General features: G+C 49.7%; 4 protein-coding genes across 4 annotated transcripts; 2 read left to right on the plus strand and 2 right to left on the minus strand.

Annotated features, from left to right (window-relative positions):
• Positions 1–26: 26 nt before the first annotated feature.
• BRN1 (condensin subunit BRN1) lies at positions 27–2,993 on the plus strand (the record flags this gene model as incomplete). Its single annotated transcript, XM_076634521.1, has 7 exons — positions 27–293; positions 350–652; positions 725–1,013; positions 1,081–1,686; positions 1,755–2,234; positions 2,327–2,565; positions 2,640–2,993. 7 exons carry the CDS (start codon positions 27–29, stop codon positions 2,991–2,993), a joined length of 2,538 nt encoding a protein of 845 aa, XP_076485518.1.
• Positions 2,994–3,748: 755 nt separating this feature from the next.
• JCM6883_006278 (uncharacterized protein) lies at positions 3,749–4,888 on the minus strand (the record flags this gene model as incomplete). Its single annotated transcript, XM_076634522.1, has 2 exons — positions 3,749–4,643; positions 4,710–4,888. The coding sequence occupies 2 exons, from the start codon at positions 4,886–4,888 to the stop codon at positions 3,749–3,751; spliced, it is 1,074 nt and encodes a 357-aa protein (XP_076485519.1).
• Positions 4,889–23,884: 18,996 nt separating this feature from the next.
• JCM6883_006279 (glycoside hydrolase family protein) lies at positions 23,885–25,276 on the plus strand (the record flags this gene model as incomplete). Its single annotated transcript, XM_076634523.1, has 5 exons — positions 23,885–24,474; positions 24,564–24,700; positions 24,772–24,859; positions 24,933–25,123; positions 25,203–25,276. 5 exons carry the CDS (start codon positions 23,885–23,887, stop codon positions 25,274–25,276), a joined length of 1,080 nt encoding a protein of 359 aa, XP_076485520.1.
• Positions 25,277–25,481: 205 nt separating this feature from the next.
• On the minus strand, positions 25,482–26,661 carry RPN11 (proteasome regulatory particle lid subunit RPN11; the record flags this gene model as incomplete). Its single annotated transcript, XM_076634524.1, has 6 exons — positions 25,482–25,673; positions 25,762–25,929; positions 26,001–26,177; positions 26,253–26,334; positions 26,403–26,502; positions 26,571–26,661. 6 exons carry the CDS (start codon positions 26,659–26,661, stop codon positions 25,482–25,484), a joined length of 810 nt encoding a protein of 269 aa, XP_076485521.1.
• Positions 26,662–26,836: the final 175 nt, after the last annotated feature.

Genomic DNA, 26,836 nt, shown 5'->3' on the forward strand with positions numbered 1-26,836 from the left:
AGTAACGCGCCGATAATCATCAAGAGATGCCGCGTCTCAACAAAGGACGGCGTTCCTCTCTCGCGCCAGTTCCCGCCGACCCTTCACTCAACAACAATCCCCCCGCACCTGCAAATCCTCGCGCACGATTGGGAGTGCTCGCAGCGGCACAACACAGACTACAACGCGAATCTCTCGGTGGGTCGGGGGGCGCTGGAGGAGGGCAGAGGAATGTTAGCGGAATTCTCGGAGCAGGTCCCCTCGTAGTCGAATCACAGCGCTACGAGGAGTGGATGAAGATCGCTACCGATAACGTGAGTCAATCTCGGTTGATATCGAGCACGACTGGCTGACTCGCGGGAGGTGACAGAAAATCACTTCGACAAATACTTGGAATTTGGCCTTGATCGATTATTTCCACGACATGTCCTTATTACGAAACGGGGACGGCGACAACTCGATCAACTTCCAAAAGGCGAGTTGTACCTTGGACGGTTGCGTAAAGATCTGGACGTCAAGGGTGGACTCGGTTGCGACTGAAACTGGCAAGCTTTTGAGTGGGCTGGGAGAAGAGGGCAACGCCCACGATGGAGACGGGGAGGAGGAGGATGAAGACGGAAACGATGGTGACGGCGATGAAGGGAAGGAAGGTGGTCGCAAAGGAAAGAAACGAGTGAGCTTCAACTTGCCTCTCTTCTTTGCTGATTCAGCGTCGTTAACATCGAGCTTTTCCCTCTCCTACCAGACAAATCGAGCTACCGCGACTTTGGCCGACGACTTTTCAAAGATTCGAATCAAATCTTTCGACCTAGAATTCACGGTCGATCCGCTGTTTAAAAAGACTTCGGCAGATTTCGACGAAGGAGGCGCAGGAGGAATTCTCATGAATCACTTGGGATGCGATGGCAACATGAAAGTCGTGTTTGATGCTGGAGATGCGAAATTGGAATGTGTCGAGGAGGAAGACGAAGCAGAGCGAGACGAGGAAGAGGAAGAGGAGGAAGGCGTCGAGGTCGATATTGCGAAATTGAGAGGTCAGTTTGCTTCATCTCTGCTGCGATTCGACGAAAACTAAATTTCAAAACGTTTCGAAATCTGCAGAGAAATGCATTCCGCAAGGGTTGATTTCACTCTCCTCGATGCACCTCACTCCGTCTCTAGCATCTTTCCACTTTTCAGCCGATCCCAACTCTGCACTCGTCCTCGACTTACTTAACCTTGCCTCCTCGAATGACGACAACGACGAAGGAAACGAACGGCCTCCGAACGATTACAATTTCGCGCCGAACAACGCGGGACTAGCTGGAGATGCAGAAGATTTCGGTGGTTTCGACGACTATGGCCCTGGTGGAGATGATTTCGGAGGTGGATTCGAAGAGGGCGAGAGGCTGCCTGACTTTACCGGAGGAGACGGAGGTGAGGTTGATTTCTTCGCAGATCAATTCTCCGGAGCTGGACCTCGCGTCGGAGCAGGAGCAGGAGCAGGAAGCGGTGGAGGTGGAGGTGGTGCTGGATATGGAGCAGTGGAATCGTTCGATCCTCGCCGAGCGGGAACGGGAGAAAGAGACCTCGTCATGGCGATGGATGGAAATGGACCCGGGACGGCAGAAGAAGACACTCGAGGATTATTCGACTACTTTGATGGGACAATGGGCAAGAACTGGGCGGGACCTCAACATTGGAAGATGCGAAGAACCGCGAAGAAAGGTGAGAGATGTCTACATCGCCTTCTCCGAGACTTTCCACTGAGCGACTTGCTCTTCCGCGAAACGCAGTCGATGAAAGTGTGGACGCGCCATCAGCGGCCAAGAAACCCCGCAAAGAGAAAGTACCATTCACGCTCGACTTCAGCGCTGAACCGCCTCTCTCGAAAGAAGAATTATTTCAACCCGCGGCTACGAAATCATCGATTCTGCTACCTGGTTCGACAGCTGTCGCAAAGAAGGGAAGCCGCAAGTCTACGCAAAATAAAGAAGATCGAGACGATCACACCCTCCCGGACGATTACCAGTTCAATTCAAACGTACTCCTACGACTGTTCCTCAAACCCAAGACGACCCTCAAGATGCGTCGAAGAGGACCGGCAGCTCTACCTGCAAACGGAGCCGATCCGGCGGCGGAAGACGTCGCGTTTTGGGCGCAAGCCGGCGCGAGCAACGGAGGTGGAGTCGCTCAAGACGGTATTGGAGAGTTGCCGATTGGGCCGGACGGGGAACTTGACTACGGAGGGTTTGACGGAGGGGACTTTGGTGGAGGTGAGCTTTTCCCAACACCGCGAAAGAGAAGAATATCGTGTACGCTCTGTATCATGTTTCCGATACTGACGGTACTTTCCATGAATAAACAGGCGGAGACGACGACGATCCTCCACCCTTCGATACTCAATGGCTCGCGTCCGGCGACGGAGACGAGCCAGATCCGGTCTCCGAAGCTGAAGAAGATCTCGCCGCTCTGACGCTTGGTCAATTGAAGCGAGTGAAACCCGAGACGGTCAATTACGCCAAACGTGCAAAGAGGATCGACGTGAAGAAGCTCAAAGATACGATGTGGAAAGAATTGGAAGAAGTGGCGCTTCCCGTCAAAAAAGTGAGTCTCGTCGTCGCTCTCTGTAGTCCCGCTGTTCAAGTACTGACGTGTGTGTCTGCGTTTCGCGATGTCAGTTCCCTACTTCCCTCGTATACGAGCCCTCGGCACCGCCTGAAGAACTCGTTCTATCCTCCGACGAAGAAGAACAAGACACTCCTCGACCTCGTCCTCGCGGCGTCGCTAAGAAGGAAGCGCTCCTGCCCGTCGTCTCGTCATTGCGACGATTGTATCCGAAAGACAAGATGTCGGAAATTTCGACCTCGTACATGTTTATCTGCCTGTTGCATCTGGCGAACGAGAAAGGGTTGAGGATCCAGACCCCGGCGATCGAGTTTGAAGAAGGTGAGGACGAAGGATCTGCCGTAGGGAAGAGGGTAGGGGGACTGGAAGCGTTGCGAGTTCTGAAGGAAGTCGGTGGTGCTTATTGATCTCTCTTAGTTTCTTCTTTCATTCGTCTTTCTATCTCGAGTAGGATTCAGTCCGATTCATTTTCAGTTTGTTGATCCATGCATTACTTCAGTACGGGATCACACGACTAAGCTCAGGGAGAGTATCGCTACTTTCTCTTCTTCTCGCCTTTAAGCGTTTCTACTTCCAGCTGAAGCTTCTTGATCGTCGCTTTCGACAGCGTTGATTTGCGCTGCAGAGCGGAATAGTGCGAGAGATCGGCAGACTTGAGCGATAAAAACAGTCAAAAGTCAGTCATGAAAAGTCACTTCGTGGGCCAATAGAGTGATGAGGCTCACGCGATGCAACAAGGAGAAGCGGAAGCTGGCGACGAAGCTTTTGAGCGTGTCAGTCCTGGCTCGATCATTCTCGTCGAGGTCCTCTTCATTTCTATTTTGCACGGCAGCTGTCAGCAGAAGTCATAAGCCAAATGAGGAAAGAACGAACAAGGTATCTCGGAGTGCTGTTCTTGTTGCGCCGATCAGGGAATCAAACGAGTTAACCTTGCTTTCTCGAGACCATGTCGACTCGAGTCGCTCCGATCGAACGACGACTTGAGACGTTTTCGACGTTAGCGTGGCGGAAAGATCAGGCGAGGGGGGTAAGGGAGGAATGGTCGCGATTTCGAGGGCGGAAGAGAGCGGGGGAGCAAGCACAGGTGAGGGAGAGTCGACGTGGCTGCTACTCGATGAGTAATTAGAACAGACCGCCAAGAGTAGAATGGGTAGAGGTGAACTCACAGCTGCTCGTGGTCTTTACTTTCAATACGCGCGGGTACTCGTCGCTTTTTAATGACTTTCGCTTTGGGAGATTCCTCCTTTCTCAAGAGCTTCCTCTTCTTCTCCACAGTTTGATGAAGAGATGTAACGGTCTGTGAATCGCTGTCGCGGGCGGGAATAGTTGCCTTAGGTTGTGAAATCGATGGTGTTGGCGGAGTAGCTCGCGGTTTCTTCCTTCCCAATTGTACTCCTTCATTCGAAGACGCGGGCGCTTGCTCATTGTCTCCTGCTCCTGGTTGTAAAGCTGCTACCGACGAGAGACTTTGCCGAGGGCTCGGCGGAGGTCGAGAAGGCTGAGGAGAATTCGATAGCCGCGATCCCTTGACCTGCCGACTGATGGCTGCTCGGGGTACTCGTCCTTTGGGCTTGTCGGGGACTGGTGCAGTAGTCGGTTGAGCGGAAGGAGGAAACGAGGATTCAAGAATGGTGGGTTGAAGTTCGAGCGAATCCGGTTTCATGCGATCCTTTCGTGTTCCGGTTCGAATTCGCTTCGCCTTGATGATGCTGAGACTAGAGTGCTTCTCCTCCTTCCCTTCTGCTACCTCTTCCGTGAGTACACTGCGCTTCCGAGCTCCAGCGTCGTGGTGGTTTGAAGTTTTCGGCTTCTGGACGCCTTGCTCCTTGACCGGCGACGCACTCTTCCGGTTCTTCGCCATGGTCTTCTCCTTCCCCTCGATCCCCGACAAACCTCGCGTGCTCTTCCGCCTCGTCTGCTTCGTCCCGATGTCGCTTGCCTTTCCTTTTCCTCCCAACGCCGCACTGTAGTCGAGTCCTCCTCCAAACAGTTGCAGCAAGCTCGATGATCCAGTTGCTTTCTGTTCTTCGATCATGCGTGAAAGGGAGTCCCATTTTCTATTGAGGATGAAAGGGAGTGAGTATCAGGTCCTGCGTCTGCGATTCGAGGACATATACACGTACGTGTTGGCGTTCTTGAACCTCATTTGACGCTCCTCTGCCCTCGTGAGCAGCGGTTGCTGTCGCGTCAGGGTTGAATGATCATCTTCCACTTCGGCCGTGGACTGCGTTGGGCGTTCAGGCGAGGAGAAAGATGGGATCTGAATGAAATTTGGAGCTGATGTGGACGCAAAGATCGACATTGGCGGAAGGGATAGTATTAATAAGAGAAGAGGAAGAAGGCTTTAAAGGACGTCGACTGATCACAATTCGACGACTTCTCTCTCGAAATTTTTGTGCATCCTCTCCCGCTGCGACCTCCCTAGATTATTGCTCGCTTGTCTCTTCGCATCCCTGTCAAGGCACCCTCGACGTCGCGCTACGGAGGGAGTCGAGATGAATGACGAACTTGCAAACGTCTCTATCTACTACGCATGATTGAATCGTTTTCTTATCGGCTCGGTTGATCTAGTTGGTTATGATGCGGACCTAATACTCGCTTGAGTTCAGTCCGATGTCGGCGGTTCGATCCCGCCACTGAGCATTTTGCCTTTTTGGTTCCCGACTCAGTAGCAACGCGAGCGAAACGACAAGCTTACTGTAAGGAACTCGGAAGAAAGGAGCGCTCTTTCTTTCTTTCTTTTGTTTCTCAGCCCCAGCTTGCTCCATTGATGAACCTCAGGCGACAGGCAGGTGGTCAAAGGTCAATCGACGGGGTGGGAACGGGCAAGAGATAGATAGGGCTCGGAACCGGTTACATCGTAGTGAGCGAAAGATCCAAAATGCAAAAAGAGAATGATCACATCCAGGTTTGAACTGGAGACCTTGTCCGGACTCGAAGAGTGTTAAGGACACGTGATGACCAACTACACCATGCGACCAACTTGAGTTGCTGTTCTAGCCAAAACTCAAAGCCATACTAGGCTCACGTTTTGAGCAAAACACAACCAATTTTTGACCTTCCGCTGGTGTCCTTTGTACTCTTGTCTTGACCTCTCCTCGCAAGTCAGAGGTAGCTGTCTTCAAACAGAGGCCCACCGAGAAGCGCGAAGAGCCAGGTTATTGTGAAACTTCTCCTTTTGCTTTCAGCGCTTCACAATCTTGTGATGCGTCCGCGACTCTCTTTTCTCCTCTCCCTCACTCTTCCCGTGTCACGACAGCGTCACATGCTGTGCAATAGTGACTGTGGGACTCATATACTGTTGGAGGAGGTTGATCTGTGCGAGGTGATTTGTTCATGAACCTTTTGCCTCAGCGGTGTTGTTTTCCTCACACCACGTGAGCACCAAGCTCAACGACATTTGCCTTTGATGACTACTCAAACAAATAGAAGCCACCTGCGTCGATGTCACCACCTACAGACTTGCAAAAGACCAACTCTTCCCCAAGCACTCTTCTTGAAGTTTAGTTGATGTCCATGATTTCGTCCTGGAACAACCTAACATGACTAAGTCTCTCGCGTCCGCTCAGCACATTCAAATCAAGAACTCCAACATGAAGGCAAACGTGCAAATGACTGAGGAATGACAAGTGACTTGCACGAGGAAGAAAGCACTTCCTCACGCGCGGCACAAAGTAAATCACTCCGTTCGCTCACCTCAAACCAATCTGACTCTACTGCACATCCATCCATCACTACCGTCCAACACATGAAACTCGATCAAACAAATTTCTGAGCCCTCTCCACCGCTCGCGATTCAAAACATTTTTCAATCAAGTCCCTTTGCCTCGATCCCTGGCTTCACCCCTCCCTGATCCAGGCTGCAGATTTGCCAGTCAAAATGAATGGTGTCGTGGAGCAATCTCAGCGGCGCGGAATCAAAATAATCTTCAAAGAGCAACCCGGAGCCTATCACAACGCCTTTATTCCCAAGAGAATTCTGGTCGAGGCAACAAAGGAGGAGAGAGAAGGAGTGACCAGGTCTGTTGAACATGTTAGAGGAAGCAGAAATTGTCGCAGGAGGCTGTAGAAGATTCGGACTTTCTATTTGTCTTTCCCATTCTTTCTCACTGCCCAGCGGCATTGTTCCCTGGGCCTATGTAGCATTCTCTGTTGTCCTTTGTCCTTACCTGTGCCTGGTCAAAGAAGGGAGCAGGGAGGGTAGAGATGAGAGAATGGAGGAAGAGAGAGAAACTCGAGCTCGATCAAGCGTGTCCAATCTTACGCACCTCTTTCAACGCAGAGCAGCACGGCATGGGTCATTTCATACGAGATCAGGCTCAGTGTACATGCAAGGAGTTGAAGAAGCTATTGTAGAGAGTGTCGAGCAGCAAAAAGAATCACTTGAAGTGCAACTTCGCTTCTGTTCGCCAGCGGCAAAAGATGTGTTCGACCAGAGCAGGATTTGAACCTGCGCTCTGAAACAGAAACAGATAAAGAGCTCGTACAAGAGATTCTAGTCTGTCGCCTTAACCGCTCGGCCATCTGGTCTAGTGGTTGGTGCAAGTCCGTTCAAACATGCGCTACACAATGCACCCAAAAATTTGTCCCGCAATCATCGTCCGAGAAAGCTGTAGGATGAGGGAGGGGTGTATAACTTTGCCAAGGAAGGTGGGAGAGGAAGATTGCTTCCTTAGAAGTGTGGGAGAGACCGATGTATTCAGCTTCAAAGGAAGATCCAATGACACGAGGTTGAAGTTCTGGCAACTACTGTAAAGGACATCTCCGTTCGCAAGGATGAAAGTGTATCCCCTAGATGATCCAGATCTTGAGGGCACGCACCCCAGTCTATTGGATTCAGGACTCTGTTCTCCAGTGTGAAGCGCTGGTAAGCATTACAGAGTACTAGAAGACAGTAACAAGAAGTAACAGACCTGTTCTCCAGTGTGAAGCGCTGGAGAAAGGGAAAAGAAGTTGAGAAAATACCGGAGGTATTTAGATGCAAAAGAGAAATGTAGAAAGTAATAACCAAAGTATCAAAAGAGGAATTAACCCGTGAGAGCGTCTGCTGCAACACAGTCCTAGTCGTTTTCTGCTTTGAATTTGGGAAAGAGAAGAGTTGTCTGGGTTGAACTTGGATCCATAGTTGAGGGTTCCTTTGAGGTGACGAAGAACGTGAATGATTGTTGGACCAGTGAGGAGGACCAGGGTTGGCTGAGTGACGACCGAGGCCTCCAACGGTGTGAGCAATGTCGGGACAAGTATTGAGCATGGCGTACATGAGGGAACCGACTGCTTGAAAGTATTGTTGTTTCTAGTGGGAGAGAAGAAGGGATGCGGTAGGCAGGGGCAGGAACGAGCTGGAGATTCAGGACTATGGGGGCCTTGGCAGGGCGACAGTTTGGCGTCACCAAGACAGTGAAGAACATCCTCCATGTAGGCCCTTTGAGAGAGGAAGATGCTTGCTTCTCTTAGCTCATCAATGAATTTGAATTCCTAAGATGAGATTGTTCACAAAGCAAGTAATGTAGTGATAAGCCCCCCCCTTGTTCCTGACGTAGGACGCGAGCAGCTGAGACCGTTCAATTGTAACCAAGGGCCTGACGGGAATCATGAATTTAGTCATCCCATACTCGAACAGCTTGTTTCGACCCATAGAGAGAGTGTTCCAACTTTGAGGCCTTTCCAGCATAATGTCTTCAGCAATCCTGTCTGGTACTCGCATGTACAATCTGGCTTGCTGTAGAGGTAGGTCTTGTCAACATTGGCTTGTTGAAGTTTGAGATGGTGTTGAGCAGCGAGTGCAAGGAGACCTCAAATTTGTTGCAGCAGACGCTCTCATAAGTTAATTCCCCTTTTGATACTTTGCTTATTGCTTTCTACATTTCTCTTTTGTATCGAAATACCTCCGGTATTTTCTCAACTTCTTTTCCCTTTCTCAAGCGCTTCACACTGGAGAACAGGTCTGTTACTCTTTATTACTTTCTTCTAGTACTCTGTAATGCTTACTAGCGCTTCACACTGGAGAATAAAGTCCTAAATACAAGAAAGATGAGGAAAACTTGGTGACAGATGCAAAAGTCTCTCTGTAGTAGAGTCCTGGACGCTGAACAAATCCCTGAGCGAAGAGTTGAACCTTGTGAGACTTGGCTTTCCTGCACTGATCCTTCCTGCGTCGGTAGAGAACGACAGCTGTCAATTTTTGGACCTGGAGAGACCTTTGATGGACGGACAATACTGAAAACCTTGTACCCGTTCTCATTGCGGTGTGTGAGCGTAGAGCGAGTAGGTTATGTCAAAACTATGACATGCTAAGGAATCGAATCCCAGGTTTTCTGGTGTACGCATTTGCTGCTCTGCCCACTGAGCTACACTGTCAAGAAATTGATTGCTGCAACAAATCGAGCAATGCTTAGCACGTCGTCTGAAGTGTCAAGATTTTATTCTGTTTCTTCTGATGCAGCAACAAGGGTGAAGAGGTCAAAAGGATCGGGTGATTCTGGGATGACTGGGAGAGCAGGTGTTACATCAGGAGTCAAAGGTGAAGGAGCTTGTTCTTGAACAAAGACTGGCAGAGGAGGTTGCATCAAGGGAGAAAGAGAAGCAACAATTCGATTTGGATTGAGAGCAGCCGGAGGAGTGATAGGTTAAGCTGCAGGAGTCGCAGGAGGAGGAGCAAAAGCAGGTGAAGCTGGAGCGATGTGAGGAGGACAACTAATGCTTATCAAAGGAGTGATGGGAGTCAAAACCAGTTTTGTTGCCGTGAATGTCTGGAGAGCAATATATCTTGTTGATTGGAGGGTTGATGAGTCAATAGGCGTCTGAATTCGAGTCCTATCCAACAAACCTTGTTATCCGATTTTTTCCTTCCTGCCGTAACTGTGCGCCAAGCTCAACATCCCCACGCTGACGTGTCTACCTTGACTGGTCTCCTTGTCCAAATTGTGAGATGAAGCTGTCCGTTCAACGCTTGATGAGGAGGCTGGTTTTTGTCAAAGACAAAAGCTTGGAGTGCTTTGGCCCAGAGTTCTCAGGGCGCTCCGAATTTATTGAGGAGAGAGAGAAGACCTTCAACCATTGTGCGATTAAGTCGTTTTGCAACACCGTTTGACTAAGGTGAACAAGGAGGAGGATTTGAGTGGGCAATTCCGTGTTGGAGAAGGTGATCCTTGAAGACGTTCTAATGTGCAAGCGTCCAGCGAGTAATTTTAAGGAAACTATGACATGCTAAGGAATCGATCCCTCGACTGTGATTTCGCTCGATAGTAGGTAGGGACAGTGGGAATCTCGTTAACCCATTCATGTGCGTCACTAATTGGATGACGAGGCATTTGCTACCTTAAGAGAGTCGTAGTTGCTCACGCCGTTCACCTGCGCTTGGTGGGATTTCTCCACTTTCACATACAGACCTCATTAGGTCAAGACCACTCTCTGACCATCACAACGTTATGTTTGACTCAGACAGCTCTGGCTTGACCAGTCCATGTTTCAAGATACTTGCAGAACAGATGACCAAATTTGCGCGGACACTAATTCCGGGAGCCAAAGCAGCTCTGCCACAGCTTGTGATACAGCAGTCCCGCCTCGGTCCACTCTCGGCATCTAAATTCTCTTTATACCTTAGCCTATCTGTTGAAAGACTATGACAATTTGTCTTTGTCAACGAATGCAAGCACTTCCCCCTGTATGCCAGGTCACCCATGTCGCTACCGCGGAACCTTTCGTTGATCCAGTCTTCAGGGTTCTCACATGCATGTTTGTCATTTTCTGATCGTGCTCGAGCCTTACGCCAGACATCCGCACCTGCAACAATCGCAAGCGCTGACAGCGAACCCTATGATTCAACACGCTTGAGCGCTATCCATTTGCAGGGCTACTTTGTTTGACTGTTAGGTTGTCACACACTCCTTAGTAGACTCCAGCTTCCATTGCCGCCGTGCGGCTGTCAGAATATGATAACACCTTTTGTGGTGTCAGGGCCTGCGTTGCAGCTGCTGCTTCGTCCTGCATTGCCAGTTCTGCCTGCTAAACCCTAAACTTCCATCTGCAGGCCAGCACCCACTCCAGCATCACATTGTCCAGTGTGAAGCGCTTGTGAGCACTACTGAGCATTCAGTCAGAGAGTGGTTTACTCGCTGGAAAGTGAACACTCTGCAGCTTACAGGACGGTATTCAGACAGACGCGCTCTAATATCCGCAGCAACAAAGTCAGGTGTGGTATAATATGTATTCCAGTACTTCTTCCAACGGAATGCAGAGACACAGGAGGGCGATTGCAGTCCTTTGCAACTCTTTAGCATATCGTGCTGTGGCACTCCTCTGCATCATCAACGTCTCCGAAGTTTCTACCTACCCGGGATGTTCATTCTCACCCATTCTTCTCTTCCTCCGAAACTGGCCACTCTCATCGCCGCCTGACAGAGAGAAAGCAGGACCTTCCAACCATCTCGGTCAAATTGCTTTGGAGATTTACGCTGGGGACAATGTGTCAAGGGGAACTCACCCGTGTAAGCGTCTGCTGCAACAGAGTCCGCCTAAGCAGTAGCATGAAGAGAGCGAATGGAGAGGTGTTTGCCAAGTTTTCTTCATGTCATTCATTGCCCTCCATGTTTCGCGTCGTACTCCACCAAGTCTCCTGAGCTGGACCAGACCCTTGCCTGTCGCTGATTGCACTTTCGAGATCTGTGCAACAGTCTCATTCTGAACCCTCTAGTAGGGCTAAACTCTGCCGCGCACTTCTGTTTGTGAACCTTGTCAAACCTTGCCCTTTCATCCCGCAACGAACGTTCTCGCCAGTCTTTTGGCTGTTTTTGTCAAATAGACTATGTTACTGTGCAGGTTACAGGGAAGTTGAGAGCGAACTATTGTACATCAAGTATTTGAGCAGCGAAGATTATCTCACAGATACACGATACTAGCGAGGCTGGCCCTTAACTAGGCCAGAGGTGACAATGTAGTTAGCAAGCAAGTCAAACGCATTTGGCAGGCTGGCCTTTCCTGTTCAAGCGCATCTCCTGAATCACACTAATGATTAGTTGCGCCATAGGTCTACTGCGTCACCATCCGGAATGGTTCACATTACCGATAAACACAAGCTGGCAGTTGATCTCATCCTTTAGCTTTAGTTTAATCAACTCTGGTTCGTCTTATGAAACCTGTCCTTCTGAGTGATCTTGCAGAATGAACACTTCTACCTTACTTTTTCTGTTCTTCCTCCCTTCCCTGGCCTCTATGTTACCGGGATGCACCATCCCTCACTTATTACGCCTTCTGTGGCGCAGCACACAACAGTGTCAGCTACAACCTCTACCTGCAATCTTCTTTGTCTTCTTCTTGACTTCCTTCTCTTTAACCTTGCCAGCAAGTACAGACAAAACAATCCCAATCACACCAAGTAAAACATGTTTTGTTGCCCACCGACAGCCGCCTGTTCTGCTCATGCACAGCTGTCTACAGAGGTGGGGCTCGTGTTTGTTACAAGGTGAGCAGGATGTGGAAGATCTGGATGGTCCCTCTTCGGATTCCTTGCTTTCTTCATTCACTCAAGGGACCACTAGCCTCAGGGTTTTGAGTCTTCTCTCTCACTGTCTCACAAATGATCGCCTCAGCTCTCTACACAAGGTTCTCTACGTTGCTGCAACATCTCCACAACCCTCATCTGTTTCTCTCTCCAAATCAGAAGAAGTAGTCAGTCTAGAAGATGACGACACAGGAGATGGTGAGGCTTGCAACGTTTGCTGAATCTCTCGAGCAACTCGTCTTCCCTTCCCTTCTTCTGATCGCGAGTCTCCTTCTCTCCTCGATCTCGTTCACTCTGATGTCCTCTCTATCAACATTGCCTCGTCAGGTGGAGCTCCCTACATAGTCTTTGTGGACGATTATGATCCGGGTCGAAGACAGTGTCAGGTGGGGAAGCTGGCTGTGGCGGCCAATCTGAACAAGAGTAATGCACGTGTCCCAACTGGGTTTCAATGAGATTACACATCGCCTGAGAACAAAAAGGTGATGTTTCTAACATTCAAACTGTGCCTATTGAACCTTGGCTCCCTCAAAGATTTAGCACCCAAAACCTTGCTCAAGATGTAGTTCAATTACCATAGCCAAGCATTTGTTTGTACTGAGACAGCGCAATCTTGTCCTGATTGGTGGGATCAGGGTGGTTGGTATGATGCTGCTGTGGTCAATCGGCGTGATTGTGTCCTGCAAATGTTCAATCAGGAATGATAACGCTTCTCACAGCATGAGGAGTGAAGGAATCGCTGGAGCAGACAAATCAGAAGGAGTCAGCAGAAACAAGCTAGGAGAACGTAAAGCAAGTAGGCGCACGCTGAAGGTGCGGGTCTGAAGTAGTAAGGAATGGGCTCTGCTTTGAACAGCTCCTAGAGTATTTGTTGTTTGTATCTACATACCTCGCGTATCTTCTTTGCTTCTTTGTATTGTGCGAGCGTCGAGCGAGTAGTTTTTGTAAAAACAATGACATGCTAAGGAATCAAACCCCAGGTGTGCATGTTTGCTGCTCTAACCACTGAGCTACATTGTTAGATGTTGCGATCAGCGAAGTGATTGCTGAACACTATCAAAACGGTTGCAGCATGAACCAGCATTGAGTTGGTGAGTGGTGAGTCTCCATTTTGTATTTCTGCGCTATTTGAGCTGGCCACATCATTTGTAGGCTCAACTGGCCACATCATTTGTAGGCTCAACTCAAGCCTGCGTGTTATACGCGTAATTCAAGATCAAATAGAGTGTGTGTACACAGGTTCTCTGCACTGGGTTGACATCGTCAGAAGTTGTTCCGACAAAGAAAAAAGAAAAAGAAAGAGGGAACAAGAATGAGTGCAGCTTTCATAGTAGAGACAAGGGTTTTGGAGAATAGAGAAAACTGAGTACCCAAGCTGAGTCAACATAAGAAGAACGTGACAAGAAAGAGGGAGCGAAGGAGAGAAAGAGGGGGGGTGGGAAGAGGGTAGAAAGAAAAGGGTAGGACAAAAATAGATCAGAATGCAGTCCGGGGTGTGTAAGAAGTGCGTTTCACGCACGTGATCTAGTTCAGCAGGATGCTAAATGAGGGACTGAGAGCAGCCAAGGCTGGAGAAAGCTGTCGGGACCAGTCAATTAGAGAATCGCAAGAGCAGGCAGGATATGAGGCAAGTTACTGTTTGGCAGAAGGACAGACTGCATGTTTCTCAGAGTCTACCCAACCTGGTGATGCATCCTCTCCCTTTTCTCTTCCCCAAGCAAGCAGCCCTTGTACGCTCATCTCTCACTCGGCCCAAGTCCTCCATTCACCCTCCCTCACTGACACTTCTCCCTCTCATTCGAATAAAACTCTTTCCCAAGCCCTGTTCTGTTCCATTTCTCTCTTTCAAGATTGTCTCCCATGCTTGTCTTGTCTCCTGATCGTTTTGATTGCATTCCGCTGCAAAATCTTAGTCAATAAAGGCAAGGCGTGGGAGCTGACTGACCCCTAGTCAGAAAGTACAACTACCCGACACCCGTCCCTTCTGCTTGACTCAATCTTTCTGTCGCATGTCCATATTTTTCCCTTGTCTTGGTTTCAATCTCTCTCTTCTCAGCGCCTCTCACTTCGATTCTCTCAGATGACCAGTGCAATGCCTGTAATCTATGCCACCCTTTTCAGGTCACACAATTGTCTCCGAGTGAGAAGATATGAGCCAAACGAGGGGTGATTTTGTGACTTGTGAAGGCCATAGGCCAATTGCAGTCAATCTCTTGCCGTTCTTCTACGCTTGCTTGAGTTCTCAACTCTTACAGCTTTGAACTAATCTCTCAGCTAAAAGATCACAATGCCACTTTCCTGCACTTATAATCCATCAGCTCGACATCAATTGCTCTGGTATAATCTTGTACGATATAACATCACAATCACTTGTCTGGCCGTCATCTATGACACGCATAGTATGCTGACTTATATCGTATTCGATACGACCTGGTTCACTAGCAGTTCAATTGACACCTTTGTACGGAGTCAGTCATTCTAATTTGTCATTTGCAGTTATGGAGTCCCACTCTTGTGAAGTCTTACTCTCTTCTCTTCACCTGTAAGATACTTGATTCTATCAGTAACACTCGCTCTACCACCATTGCTTCGTTTTTACACAGAGTTCTAACATGTCTCTCTACTCTTTGGAAAAGATTTAAACCCAAATCTATGTAGCTCTCTCTTCTCTGTCCTAGATCTTTGCTTTGTGTAAATGTTTGGGATAGTTCAATCGAGCATAGTCTGTACTCACGAGAATCCAGAAACTACAACAAGAGACTTTTCCCTTGTTGTATCTTCCCCCATGTCTGCACTCTCACTCACTGCTTCCCTCATTGTAGACCCCCAACCAGGACCTCTGTTCGATTCTCGCTCTTGTCTCTCTTGCTTCCAGAGTCTGCTCAAAACACTGACAAAGGTGAGAGGGTTACTGGAGTGCACTACAAGCGATTTGGCCAGGGCGGCATTCAAGTTGTGTGTGAAACCAATCCTCGAGAGCACCTTTCGAGCTTGAGATACCCCTTTCCAAGCTTGGAAATAGCCTGATATAGCCTCACAAGGCTAGGAAGACTTAAGAACCCCTCCCAAGGTGTTGGAAGGGCAAAGAAGGGCAAAAAAGGTCAATCAAGGCTCGATTGACCTCCCAAGGCTTGAAAGACCAAAAAAGGCCTAACAAGGTCAACCTACCCTTGGCATCCCTACCTAGCCTTGGTTGACCTTGATATTGACCTATTTACCTTGCAAGGTGTACCAACCTTTGGAGGGTCTACCAAGGATCGGAAGGGAACACAACAACTTCTTTTGCTCAAAGCGGTTTTGGCACCTAAAGTTACCAATAGTTCATTGATATCTCCATTTTGACGCGAGACTGTATGAACTACTAGACCAGATGGCCGAGCGGTTAAGGCGACAGACTAGAATCTCTTCTACGAGCTCTTTATCTGTTTCTGTTTCAGAGCGCAGGTTCAAATCCTGCTCTGGTCGAACACATCTTTTGCTGCCGATGGGTAGCACCGAAGTTTTGCTTCGACTGACCCCTTTTGAATCACGACACTCTCTACAATAGCTTCTTCCACCGTTCGCATCTACACTAAGCTTGATCTCGTATGGAATGACCCATGCCGTGCTGCTCAGCGTTGTAAGAGGTGCGTAAGGCTGGACACGCTTGATCGAGCTCGAGTTTCTTCTCTCTTCCCTCTTCCTCCACTCTCCCATCTCTACCCTGCCCGTTCTCTGTCTCGGCCAGTCACGTGTAAGGACAAAGTAGAACAGAGAACGCTTCATGGGCCAAGGGAAACAATGACGCTGGACAGTGAGAAAGAATGGGAAAGAAAGATAGAAAGTCCGAATCTTCTACAGCCTCCTGCGACAATATCTTCTTCCTCTAACATATTCAACACACCCGGTCACTCCTTCTCTCTTCTCCTTTGTTGCCTCGACCAGAATTCCTTCGAAATAAAACCATCCGCATCACTCCCAGGTTGCGCTTCAAAAACAACTTCAATCCCGCTTTGCCCGCACTCATCCATCACCCGTTCGATATCTGTAACTAAGTTTGGGGTCTCGAGGCGAGAAGGATGAAGCGGAAGATCGAGGTAAATTGATACGAGCGATGTATTTTCCGATTTTCGTGATGCGGAGATGTAATTCGAGATACTTTGGATCCGGCACGAGGAATGGTTTTGAAGCGACAAGATACGGATGTACTGAGCGGATACGAGGGATTGCGCCGCGACGGTCTCGTCAAGGTACATGTTGGGGACATCGACCAAAATGCGAGAAGAATAGCCAGCGAAGATTTCGAACTTGAGGACTTTGTAAACGCTGAGAGGAACACAGATAGTATCAAGTTGCGGGAGGAGCCGGAAGAGACCGGGTTGTACGAGTTCGCGAGCGAGAGATTCGCTAAAGGTATTGAGGCCGAGAGCTCGTAATGACGGTAGAACCTCTGGAGAGCAGGCTTTTCACGATGGCGACCAGCGCACCGGAGTTGAAAGAGAAAGAGAGAGAGCGCAGGCGAGTGAAAGGGCTCGAAACGGTACAGTTGAATCCAGACCCCGAAACTTGAAGATTGGGCAAGCCCTGTAACGAGTGGATGACGACAGCTTCAGCAAAGCGGTCACGAACTTCAGTCACAGCTACAGACATACCGGCGAGTTGGGCTAGGGAGCGAAGATCAATCTGAGGTTGGCCGGTTCTGCTGCGCGTGAAACCGAGGCTTTTAATCCCTTTTCACCTCTCAAGCTGCTCCAAGATAGAGTGACAATCCAGCCCATCCGTGAAATGGAGTTCCTTGGGTTCCGAAAGTCATTGTTCGTCTTGGCGAGGAGCTCGAGTTGAGAGTTCGAGGCGATAAAAACGATTTCGGAAAGAAGAGGTTGCGCGATCGCTCGGAATCGGCGAGAAACGAGGGAGAGCGAGCCGAGGGTACGTTGTCGTTCAGCGTAAGTAGTCGAATGGAAGGTAGTAGGGATGGTCGACTCAATGATGTCGCGGAGGAGTTCGGGAGGAAGGGAAGAGAGAATGTCGGTCATTGCGAAGAGAGAGGCCGGGAAGGGTTATCGTAAAGTAGAGCAGTGTATGATCGAGTCTGTTCCAGTAGCAAGCGAGCAGGGTTAGCTGGTGGAGAAGAGGGACGCGCTGAGCGGGGATCGAACGAGAAAGTTGCTCAAACTCACTCGAGATGGTATGAACGCACCCGATAGCCTTTAATCCACCTTCCAGCTAATTTGTTCCTATTCCCTAGCTGTTCGAGGGGGTCGAAGGGGGTCCGAGAAATGGTTTGTTTGATGAAGCTGAACTGACGGCGATTGAGGCAGAGCGAGCGGTGCAGAGCTCGTTTGATCGATCGAGGAAGCTGTTTGAAATATCTGGATGCGAGTCGAATGCGCAAGCGAGATGTGGAAGCGAAAGGTAGGAAGAAAAGAGAGCGAGAGCTGAGCGAGTTCGAGCTTTCGAGGCTCGAGGGCTCTGCTCATCAAAAGCTCGAGGCAGCTGACGATCTCAACGGGGGCATGGCGGCTGAAGAATACAGGTGAAAAGAATGCAAGCAGAATGTGGCGACTGCGACGAGCTCGATTCGATTTCATGTTCTCGCGAACTCAAAGGCAACACAGCTTCTAATTTTCGCAAACGAGGCAGGCATGAATCGAGCTCAGTAACAGTGATGTTAATAACAGAGAAAGACAAACGAAAACTCGAGAAAGAACTGAAAACCTGAACAAAGTCTCCATCGACAATTCCTCTCGAACCCTGCGCCAACTCTTTCCTCCTACCGATCACTTCGTCCTCCTCCAGTATGTTCCACAAGCTTGATCACTCCTTCTCTCTTCTCTTTTGTTGCCTCGACCAGAATTCTCATGACATAAAGGCGTCCTCAGCGTTTTTGGGTTGCTGCTCAAAGATTACTTCGATTCCACATTTCTGACACTCCTCCATGACTCGATTCATTTCGACGGCCAAACCTCCAGGTTGGCTTGGGACTTCCGAGGGGTGAAGCCAGGGGTCGAGGTAAAGGGACTTGATGGGAAAGATTTCCGAATTTTGAGCGGTGGAGAGGAGCTTGGAAATACGGCTGATCGTTAGGCGTGGCCAGTCCTTACTGTAGATTTTGATACGAATGTGCTAAGCGGATGCGAGAGCCCGTATCCTGTCGGGTAGCTCGAGCGAGAAATCGTAAAGGTCGACCAAGATTCGAGAAGAGTGCTCGGACAAGTGTCGGTTTATCGCGAGTCTGTAGACCCTTTCGTCGACACAGATAGCGTCGACTTGTCGAAGTAGTCGAGAAAGTTTAATTCCGATTGGCTGTGACGGCCCGTCGAGCAGAACGAGACCGAGAGCTCGAAGTGCGGGGAGGAATGCTGGATCTGACAGGCGCTTTGCGGCAGATCTTAGCGCTCGAATATCGAGAGTCAGAGAGTGAAGGGAGGTGAAAGGGCTGAGAGCTAAGCAATTGAAAGTAGGCGCCATGATCTGAAAGTCGATGAGCTCTAACGACGAAAGCTTCAGCAGAGCTTCTATCGGTCAAGAATGTAGTCTAGGTGCAGACTTACTCGGACGCACGACTGGGATGGGGTCTTTGCCCGACATTCTTTCCCGCGCGAATGGATGAAGGAAAAGACTTCGGAGGCCTTTCCATCTCTCCCAGAGATCTTTAAGTACACCTGGAGGCAAAGCGTACCCTACATGAGCTTCTTTGATGCTCGAAGTCTTGTTTTCTATCGCAGCCAGGCGATCGAGTTGATCATTTGATTGGATGTAGATGATTTCGAAGAGAAGAGGTTGCGCGATAGCTCGGAATCTTCGTGATACTCGGCACAGGGACCAGAGGGTACATTGTCGTTCAGCGTAAGTAGTCGAATGGAAGGTGCGAGGAATAGCAGATTCGATGATGTCGCGGAGAAGTTCGGGAGGAAGGCAAGAGAGAAAGTCGGTCATCGAGGAAGAAGAAAGCGGTGTGAATGAGTTATGCGGATGATGATTCAGGATCGATTCTGTTCAGTCCAAAGCGAGGAATGTCAGCTATCGAGGAGGGACACGCTAAAAGAGGATTTAGGGAAGATCCGACTGAAGCTCGCTCAGACTCACTCGGTACAGCCCAGTCTACTCAGTGTAGTTCTTGATCACCTTCTAGCGAAGTACTGCCTGTTCCGTCGCCGATCGAGGGGAGTTAACCGCTCGAAAGAGAAGTTATTGATGAGAATGAATGCGCGACGCTAGAGACCGTGTAGGACGATGAGAGCTGGCAGAGTAGATGTAGACGAGTTGACTGAACGGTTCGAGAGCGAGTTGCGTGCTGTATGAGGCGTGAGAACGAGAGGAAGGAGAGAAAGAGAGGAAGTAGTACATTCCTCCCCTCTTAAGTCGTCACTCGGCTCGATGTCTGGCTGCTAGAGTATCGCTTTGTGGACCTAGCACGCTGCTGATCAAGAGGCTAGCGATTCAGCGCAAGGATTGATACGGAATTGGGAGAGACTTTCCCGCGGGAAAAACTTCGTGTGCTGTTTGTAAGGTTGAGCTGGCGGCGCACGTGTATCAGCCCCTATGGCTCAGTGGCAGAGCGTTCGCCTAGTAAGCGAAAGGTCCATAGTTCGATCCTGTGTGGGGGCAAAGCAGCGAACGAGTTGTTTCTTTTGCTCCCGATTCCTTCGTAAGCTTTTGCGTCGAGCTCTCTACCGACTTGGAACAGCACGAGTGAGCGAAGGAGGGCGACGTTGTCGCGACCTGCACATGTGTTGAGGAGGGGTGAAAGACAGTTGGCTGTCTGTGCTTTTCTCAAAACGAGGCGCTCTCCTTTCCTGGCGACAGTCTCTTTTCCACATCCCTCATTCACTACATCTTTTTTGTAAAGACACTCCTCAATCTTGAAGTCTCGAGCTCAACGGAATGCCGCTAATAGAGAAGAAAGAGTGCAGAACGGGGGATGAGGAAGCGAATCATTGCTCCAAGTTCTTTCAGGTCTCTTCTAATCGTCATCGCGAGTGTGAGGGGTATATGACTCTCATAATCACTAGCTCATAGCATGTGACGCTGTTGTGACACGACAAGAGTGGGGGACAGCATATGAGAGAGACACGGACGCATGCAGCAAGATTGTCCAAGGAGAAGTTTCACAATGACCTGGCTCTTTGCGCTTCTCGGTGGGTCTCTGGTCGAAGACAGCTACCTTTGACTCCGAGAAGAGCTCAAGACACGAGTACAAAGGACACCAGCGGTGTCCTAAAACTGGTTGTAACCTTGGTTGGCCTTGGTTTCATATCAAGCTTATTAGGTACTCTATCAAGGTTCGAAGCTTACCTTTCAATCCTTGTTTGACCTTGTTTGGTGAGCTCGAAGCTTATAAGGTTCGGGTCAAAGCTTATAAGGTAAGGGCCGGAGCTTACAAGGACTTACAAGGTTTTACAATGATTGAATCACCTTATCAGATTAGCTCAACCTTGTATGGTCAAATTCAGACTTGGATTACCTTTTTTGGTCAAAGGAGCCTCGAAAGGGCTTGGAAGACCTTGATTGCCCTTTTTTTCATCTCTCGCTTCGAACACCGGCTCTACGACATCAGAAACCCCGTCAAACAGCTCAGAGACTTCGTAGCTACATCATGCAGCATTCCAAGACACTCCGGCGTGAGGTCGGCGCTCCGAGGCGTCCGCTTGAATCTAGATCAACTTTGCCCTCTTGACTGTCTCTCACCACTCTACTCCGCTCGACTTACGGTCAGAATTGAAACAGAACCCTCAAGAGTACTCTCGGAGCGCGCTCGTAGCTAAGGTGAGGATTGACTGCTGCCTCGGTTAACTCGAAAACAATGCGCTAACTTGTACTCGTCCATATAGATCCGCGCGGAATCCTTCTCGGCAAGATGAAAGTCATAGAAAGGAGTATCGTGGTGACTGAAAGCGAGCGAAGGAATTGCAGGAAATTCTCGAAATTGTTCGCTTCACTTTCGTGAGATTCTGCTTCTCGCCTCATTTTTGTGCAATGACTGAAGCTGATTGTATATGCATGAGATTGTAGTATGTTCATTGTGTGGATGCTCCGGATGCTGCGCTACAGCTTCGAATGTGGAGGAACTTAGTCTCGAAAGATTCGCCCGCGAAAAATCACAAGTCGCTTTCTCCCTCACATTTCCCCTTTCTCTCTTCACCGCTCAGCACGCCCGGAGGGAGCAGCTATAGTCTGTATCAGGCTCGAGGATGCTACAGCGTGACTTGCTTGGCTCTCTCCCTTCGCTTTTCATCAATTTTCGACCTCCCACCCTTCTTTTTCTCCAGCCTCTCTCACTTCCTCTAGACTGAGTACTTCGCCTCTGATAGCTTACTTCTAAACCTCTCTCACTATCCCGACTAATTCTACCCTCTTTGGGGAGGATGCGAGGGAGATGGATGGACGCTGACGACTTCATCTCATCTCTTGATTGACTCTCCCCCTTCTGTCTACACCAGGTCAGTTGGATGATACGAATAACGTAACTACAAGGTATGTCATCGTTATCTCAAGCTGATTGAAGCTGTTTTGTCGAGGTTTACAAACATCGACTGACTTGACAATGTTCGATCTTTAGTGTTATGAAACGATTGCAGACTCGATCAGGCTGAATAGGTGAGTGAAGAGTCTCCGTTTTGTCTCTCTACGCTACTCGAGCTGACTCATCGATTTGAGAATTTTGGATTTCGACAAGTCGGATCTCGTTTCAACCACTGTGATTCGGCTTGTGTGGCTTCTAAGGCTCGATGAGGTACGTAAATAATGCACAGCTATTCGTATGGTCTGTTCTGCTCGTGTTTCGAACATTTCCCTGACAACCTTTCTCGATTCGAACAATTCTAGGTTTTCCACTTTGACTCTTTTCTTTTCTCGAACACAGCCAGGTATCTTCTCTCCGCTGCTTACTCATTCTACGTTGCTGGAATTGTAAGTTTCATTCCCTCTCTTCCTTCCTGGCGAGAAAGTTTTGTTCAGAGAGAAACTGAAGACTCCGTGAGATAGATTGTTCGCCTTTTTGAGCGCTTTGTGAGTTTCCCATTCTCTCCTCCTCGCCTGAGTTGAGCCTACGATCGAATACTGACACTCTATTCTCTCCAGTTATCGCTGCTGAATCGTGTCAGCTACTTCTGCGAGTGAGTCAACTTTCTCGTAATTTCTACTCAAGTTTGACTCAAGCAGAATCGCTGATACTTCGCTCTCTTGTATCTATAGGTCACACAACGATGATCAAGCAATTCAGCTGGTTCGCTTCGTTTCCAGCGAAGAACGAGGAGATTCGGGAGGAAGAGGGTAATTCTGAGACTTGTGTAGATCGAGTGTAATCGATCTCACGCCTTTCTTCTCAGCTTGCTTGACTACTATGAGATTCTGACGAGAGTGGGAGAGCTACTGGAGCCCGCTGCGAGCGATATTGAATCGACCGCATTTGCGCTTGTTTGCGAAACCAATGCTCGAGAGCACCTTTCGAGCTTGAGATACCCCGTCTCAAGCTTGGAAGGCCCTTTTACGCCCAACCAAAGCTAGGAAGACCATACAATCCCTCTCAAGGCGTCGGAAGGGCAAACAAGGGCAAAAAAGGTCAACCAAGGCTCGGTTGACCTTCCAAGGCTGGGAAGACAAAACAAGGCCTAATAAGGTCAACCTAGCCTTGAGATCCCAACCTAGCCTTGGTTGACCTTAATATTGACTAATCTACCTTGCAAGGTGTACGAAGCTTGGGAGGGTCTACCAAGGATTGGAAGGGGTTACAAGGCCTTATTTGCTTCGACGCGGTTTTGGGACAGGAAGGTTGACAATTGGTTCTGGTTCGCTCGGGGCGTTAGTCTGATCTATTGTACTAACTTGAATAGACCAACAACCAACGTTGGTCGCATGGTGTAGTTCGTCATCACGTGTCCTTAACACTCTTCGAGTTCGGACAAGGTCTCCAGTTCAAACCTGGATGTGATCATTCTCTTTTTGCATTTTGGATCTTTCGCTCACTACGATGCAACCAGTTCCGAGCCCTATCTCTTGCCCGTTCCCACCCCGTCGATTGACCTTTGACCACCTGCCTGTCGCCTAGGGTTCATCAATTGAGCAAGCTGGGCCAAGAAACAAAAGAAAGAAGGAGCGCTCGTTTCCTCCCGCTCACAACTGCTACCGAGGGGGAACAAAAAGGTAAAATGCTCAGTGGCGGGATCGAACCGCCGACATCGGACTAAACTCAAGCGAGTATTAGGTCCGCATCATAACCAACTAGATCAACCGAGCTGGTAAAGGCACGTCAAATTTTGCGCCAAGATCAAACAGCTGCAGGAGTTGATAAAAGGTTCATCTCGACTCTCTCCGTAGCGTGACGTCGAGGGTGCCTTCACAGGGATGCGAAGAGACAAGCGAGCAATACTCTAGTCTTGTGATCAGTCGATATCCTTTCCTTCTTCCTCCTACTATCCCTTCCGCCAATGTCGAACTTCGCGTCCACGTCATTTCCAAACTTCAGCCAGATTCCATGGTTCTCCTCGCCTGAACGCCCCTGACCAATTCACCTCGAAACGAGCCGGAACCTCCATCTTATTGAAGGTGCACGGCTCGAGGCACGCAAACGCCAAGGTCAAGGCGTCCGCGTGGTCCAGAGAGTCCGTGCATATGGAGCAGCACGTCTTGCGCGTTCGTCCGCCTCATTCCTCTTCTCTCTCTTCCTCTCCGTCCCTTCTCCGTCAAACTGGTTTTGCCGTAGAGTACCCTACGACTGGTTCTTACCTCTCACCTGAACATTCGGCATCGCCCTGCTCCCGTCCCCTTCCTGGCGAAAACGCTCGTTCCCCCTCTTCCCGCCCTCGAACGACGCTCATCATGAGATTCATTGCCTGCGTCTTGCCTCTCTTCTTTCTCTCCATCAGCTCGACTTTGGCAACTTCGACGCCGCAGACCGAATTGTCGCACACCGAGTGGCTCGCCTCGAAAACTCACCGAATGCTCGCTCGAGCCCGGAAGAACCATTGGAAACACAAGGAAATTGTGTTCGATAAGAGGGAGAAGAAGCTACGCAGGGAGATCCGAGCTTTGAAGAAAGAGGTCGAAAACTCGGCGGCAACGTCTACGAAGCCCCAGCTCACTGCAACGGTCGAGCCAGCTCCCGTCCTGGCCGTCACAAGCTCGCATCGTCCCCTTCCCTCTTCCTCTTCGTCAACTCGTCCTGCCTCCGACAAATCCCTCTCGAGCAAGAAGGGATTGGGCTTTGAACGCCTCGTTGACCTCAATCCTCTCGAATCGTCCATCTCGTGGTGTTACAACTGGGGCTCCAAGCTGTTCGAACCGACTGGGTCCCTCCAGGGTAAGACTCAGTTCGTTCCGATGCTTTGGAAGCCGGACTCGAACCATCTCGCAACTTGGGAGAAGGATGTCGAGTACTCGAGGAGTCAGGGTGGCACTCACTTGCTCGGGTACGTTGCAGGCTTCTATCTCTCTCTTCTTCGCTCCTCCGCTTGCTGACAAAGGTCTACTCGTCGGCTTCATCGACATCCTTTTTCAGCTTCAACGAACCCGACTTAGGCGAGCAAGCGAACATGACTATTCAAGCGACTCTCGATGGTTGGCGGGACCATATGGAACCCTTTGCGAAAGGCTCTAGTCCTCTGAAGCTTGTCTCTCCTGCGATCACTAATGGAGGTGAGTCACTTCTCTTTTCCCGGCTGCTCATTGCATAAAACAGCTCATCGCTCTACCTCTTGACGTTCTAGCCGCTCCGATGGGCTTGACGTTCTTAGAAGGGTTCATGAACGGAGCGGAACAGGCGGGATACACTGTTGATGCGATCGCTCTTCACTGGTGCGTTCATTCTCCTCTCCTCTTGCGCGGACCTGCTGACTCACGCTCTTCAACATCATCTTGCGACATAAAGGTACGACTCGCCGACCAACTTTGAATACTTCAAGAATCACTTGACCGAGGCGCACGAGAAGTTCAACAAACCGATTTGGCTCACCGAGTACGGGTTTACTTCCGGTTCTGAACAGGAGAAGATGGACTTCCACAAGAGGATGGTTCCCTGGATGGATTCTCAAGACTGGATCGAGAGATATGCCGCATTCGGTGAGCTCGTCGTCCTCCTAACTCCGTATCGATCCAGGTAGAAGTTCTCCTGACCTCGCTCCGCGATCTTTACCTACAGGTGACTTTGTGGGCACGTTTGTCGACGGGAACGGCGGAGTGCTCCCCCTCGGAAACGCTTATGGATCTAGCTGAGCTGTTGACCGTTCTCTCCAATCTGAAATCTCTTTTCCCTCCCCTTTATTACCTTTCAACCTTCCACAACTGCACCGTAGATGTCTGGAACACGCTACGTGTACGCTACCCTTGCTCGGCGATAGCTCGCAGGAGAGAGGAAGAGAGAGAGATCCATTCGTCTGTGCATGTGCAAGCGAGGCTAATTTCAACACTGAAGATGGTCTTAAAGCGCACCGAGACTCAACATGGCTCCGAGACTTTGGAGAATACTATCTCCCATCGCTTTCTCCACCTGCTCTTCTAGATGTCGCTTCGGGTCTTGCTTTCCAACGTGTCGTGTCTTGAGTTCTTGTTTCGTCAAAGTAGACTCTTCCTTTACCGACTCAGTGTACGTTTGTGCCAGAGACAACATTTTCTGAAAGTAGGAGGAGATCGTCTTGAGTCAGCCTCTCTCTTTCTCTGGACAGAGGAACACAGCAAGAAACAAAAAAAACACGACTCACCTTGATCGACTCTTCGTTAGAGCGCTTCGTCAATTCCCAATCGTTCAACCTGAGTCCTTCAGTCCAGTTCTTCTTGTGCAAATTCAACAGCATTGATTGTTCCAAATCGGTCTTGCGGTAAGCGATCGCAATCGAGTAATAGTGTCGATTCAACCCATGAATCAAAGCCTGGAGAAAGGGGACCGAACGAATCAATGGAACAGGTCGTGAATTAGGTTGAGAACTTCGAGAAAGCTTACTTGAATCGAGGGTTGTTGAAGATGACCGACGTTCGAAGTCGATTGCCGAGGTTCGAGTCCCATCATGATTTGCTGAGGGTTGATAGATCTGAAAGCGTCGATCACGACTTTACCTTTGACGGACTGAATCGGATCGACCACGACTGCGACTGCCCTCGGGTTCAATTGCTCGAAAGACTACATCGCCAAGAATGAAGATTGAGGTCAGTAAGTAGACTCCAGGTGGTAACACGGTTTCGAAACGGGACGTACTTGTTGAGTATTGACATCGACTGAAGACAACCAGCAACCGAATCCTGGGTGAGAGTGATACCAACCAACTACCATTTCCGGTCTGTTCTCACGCACATACGATGTCAGTCTTTCTGTGGGGAATCGTAGAGAGAGCGAGAGCGAGCATACCTTCCAGTTTGTTTCAACATGTCCAACATTTTCGTTTGGAAAACTGGATCGACCGCTTCTACTGAAACTCCCGTACCGCTTTGAGGCATCGCAAACACATCTGCCAACGTTTCCTCGAGGTGTGATCAGGGACCGCCGCGTACACGAAAGAAGGCGAGAAGAGCTCACCGATTACTCGAATGGTGAATTCATCGACGAAATCTCCCAACATCAAACCCATCACCTCGAGAGGTACTCCAGCTCTGCCGTGCTTCAACATCTACGTGCACCAAGGGGTCGATCGAGTGAGAGCGAGAGAGAAGGAGAGATGGTGTCGTCAGCGATGTTCTTCTCTTCTTGGGGGGGGGGGGGGGGGGGGGGGGGGGGGGGGGGGGGGGGGGGGGGGGGGGGGGGGGGGGGGGGGGGGGGGGGGGGGGGGGGGGGGGGGGGGGGGG

The sequence above is a fragment of the Sporobolomyces salmoneus genome (genome assembly GCF_050403485.1).
Source record: "Sporobolomyces salmoneus JCM6883 DNA, S_salmoneus_JCM6883_v1_ctg62, whole genome shotgun sequence".
Taxonomy (NCBI): domain Eukaryota; kingdom Fungi; phylum Basidiomycota; class Microbotryomycetes; order Sporidiobolales; family Sporidiobolaceae; genus Sporobolomyces; species Sporobolomyces salmoneus.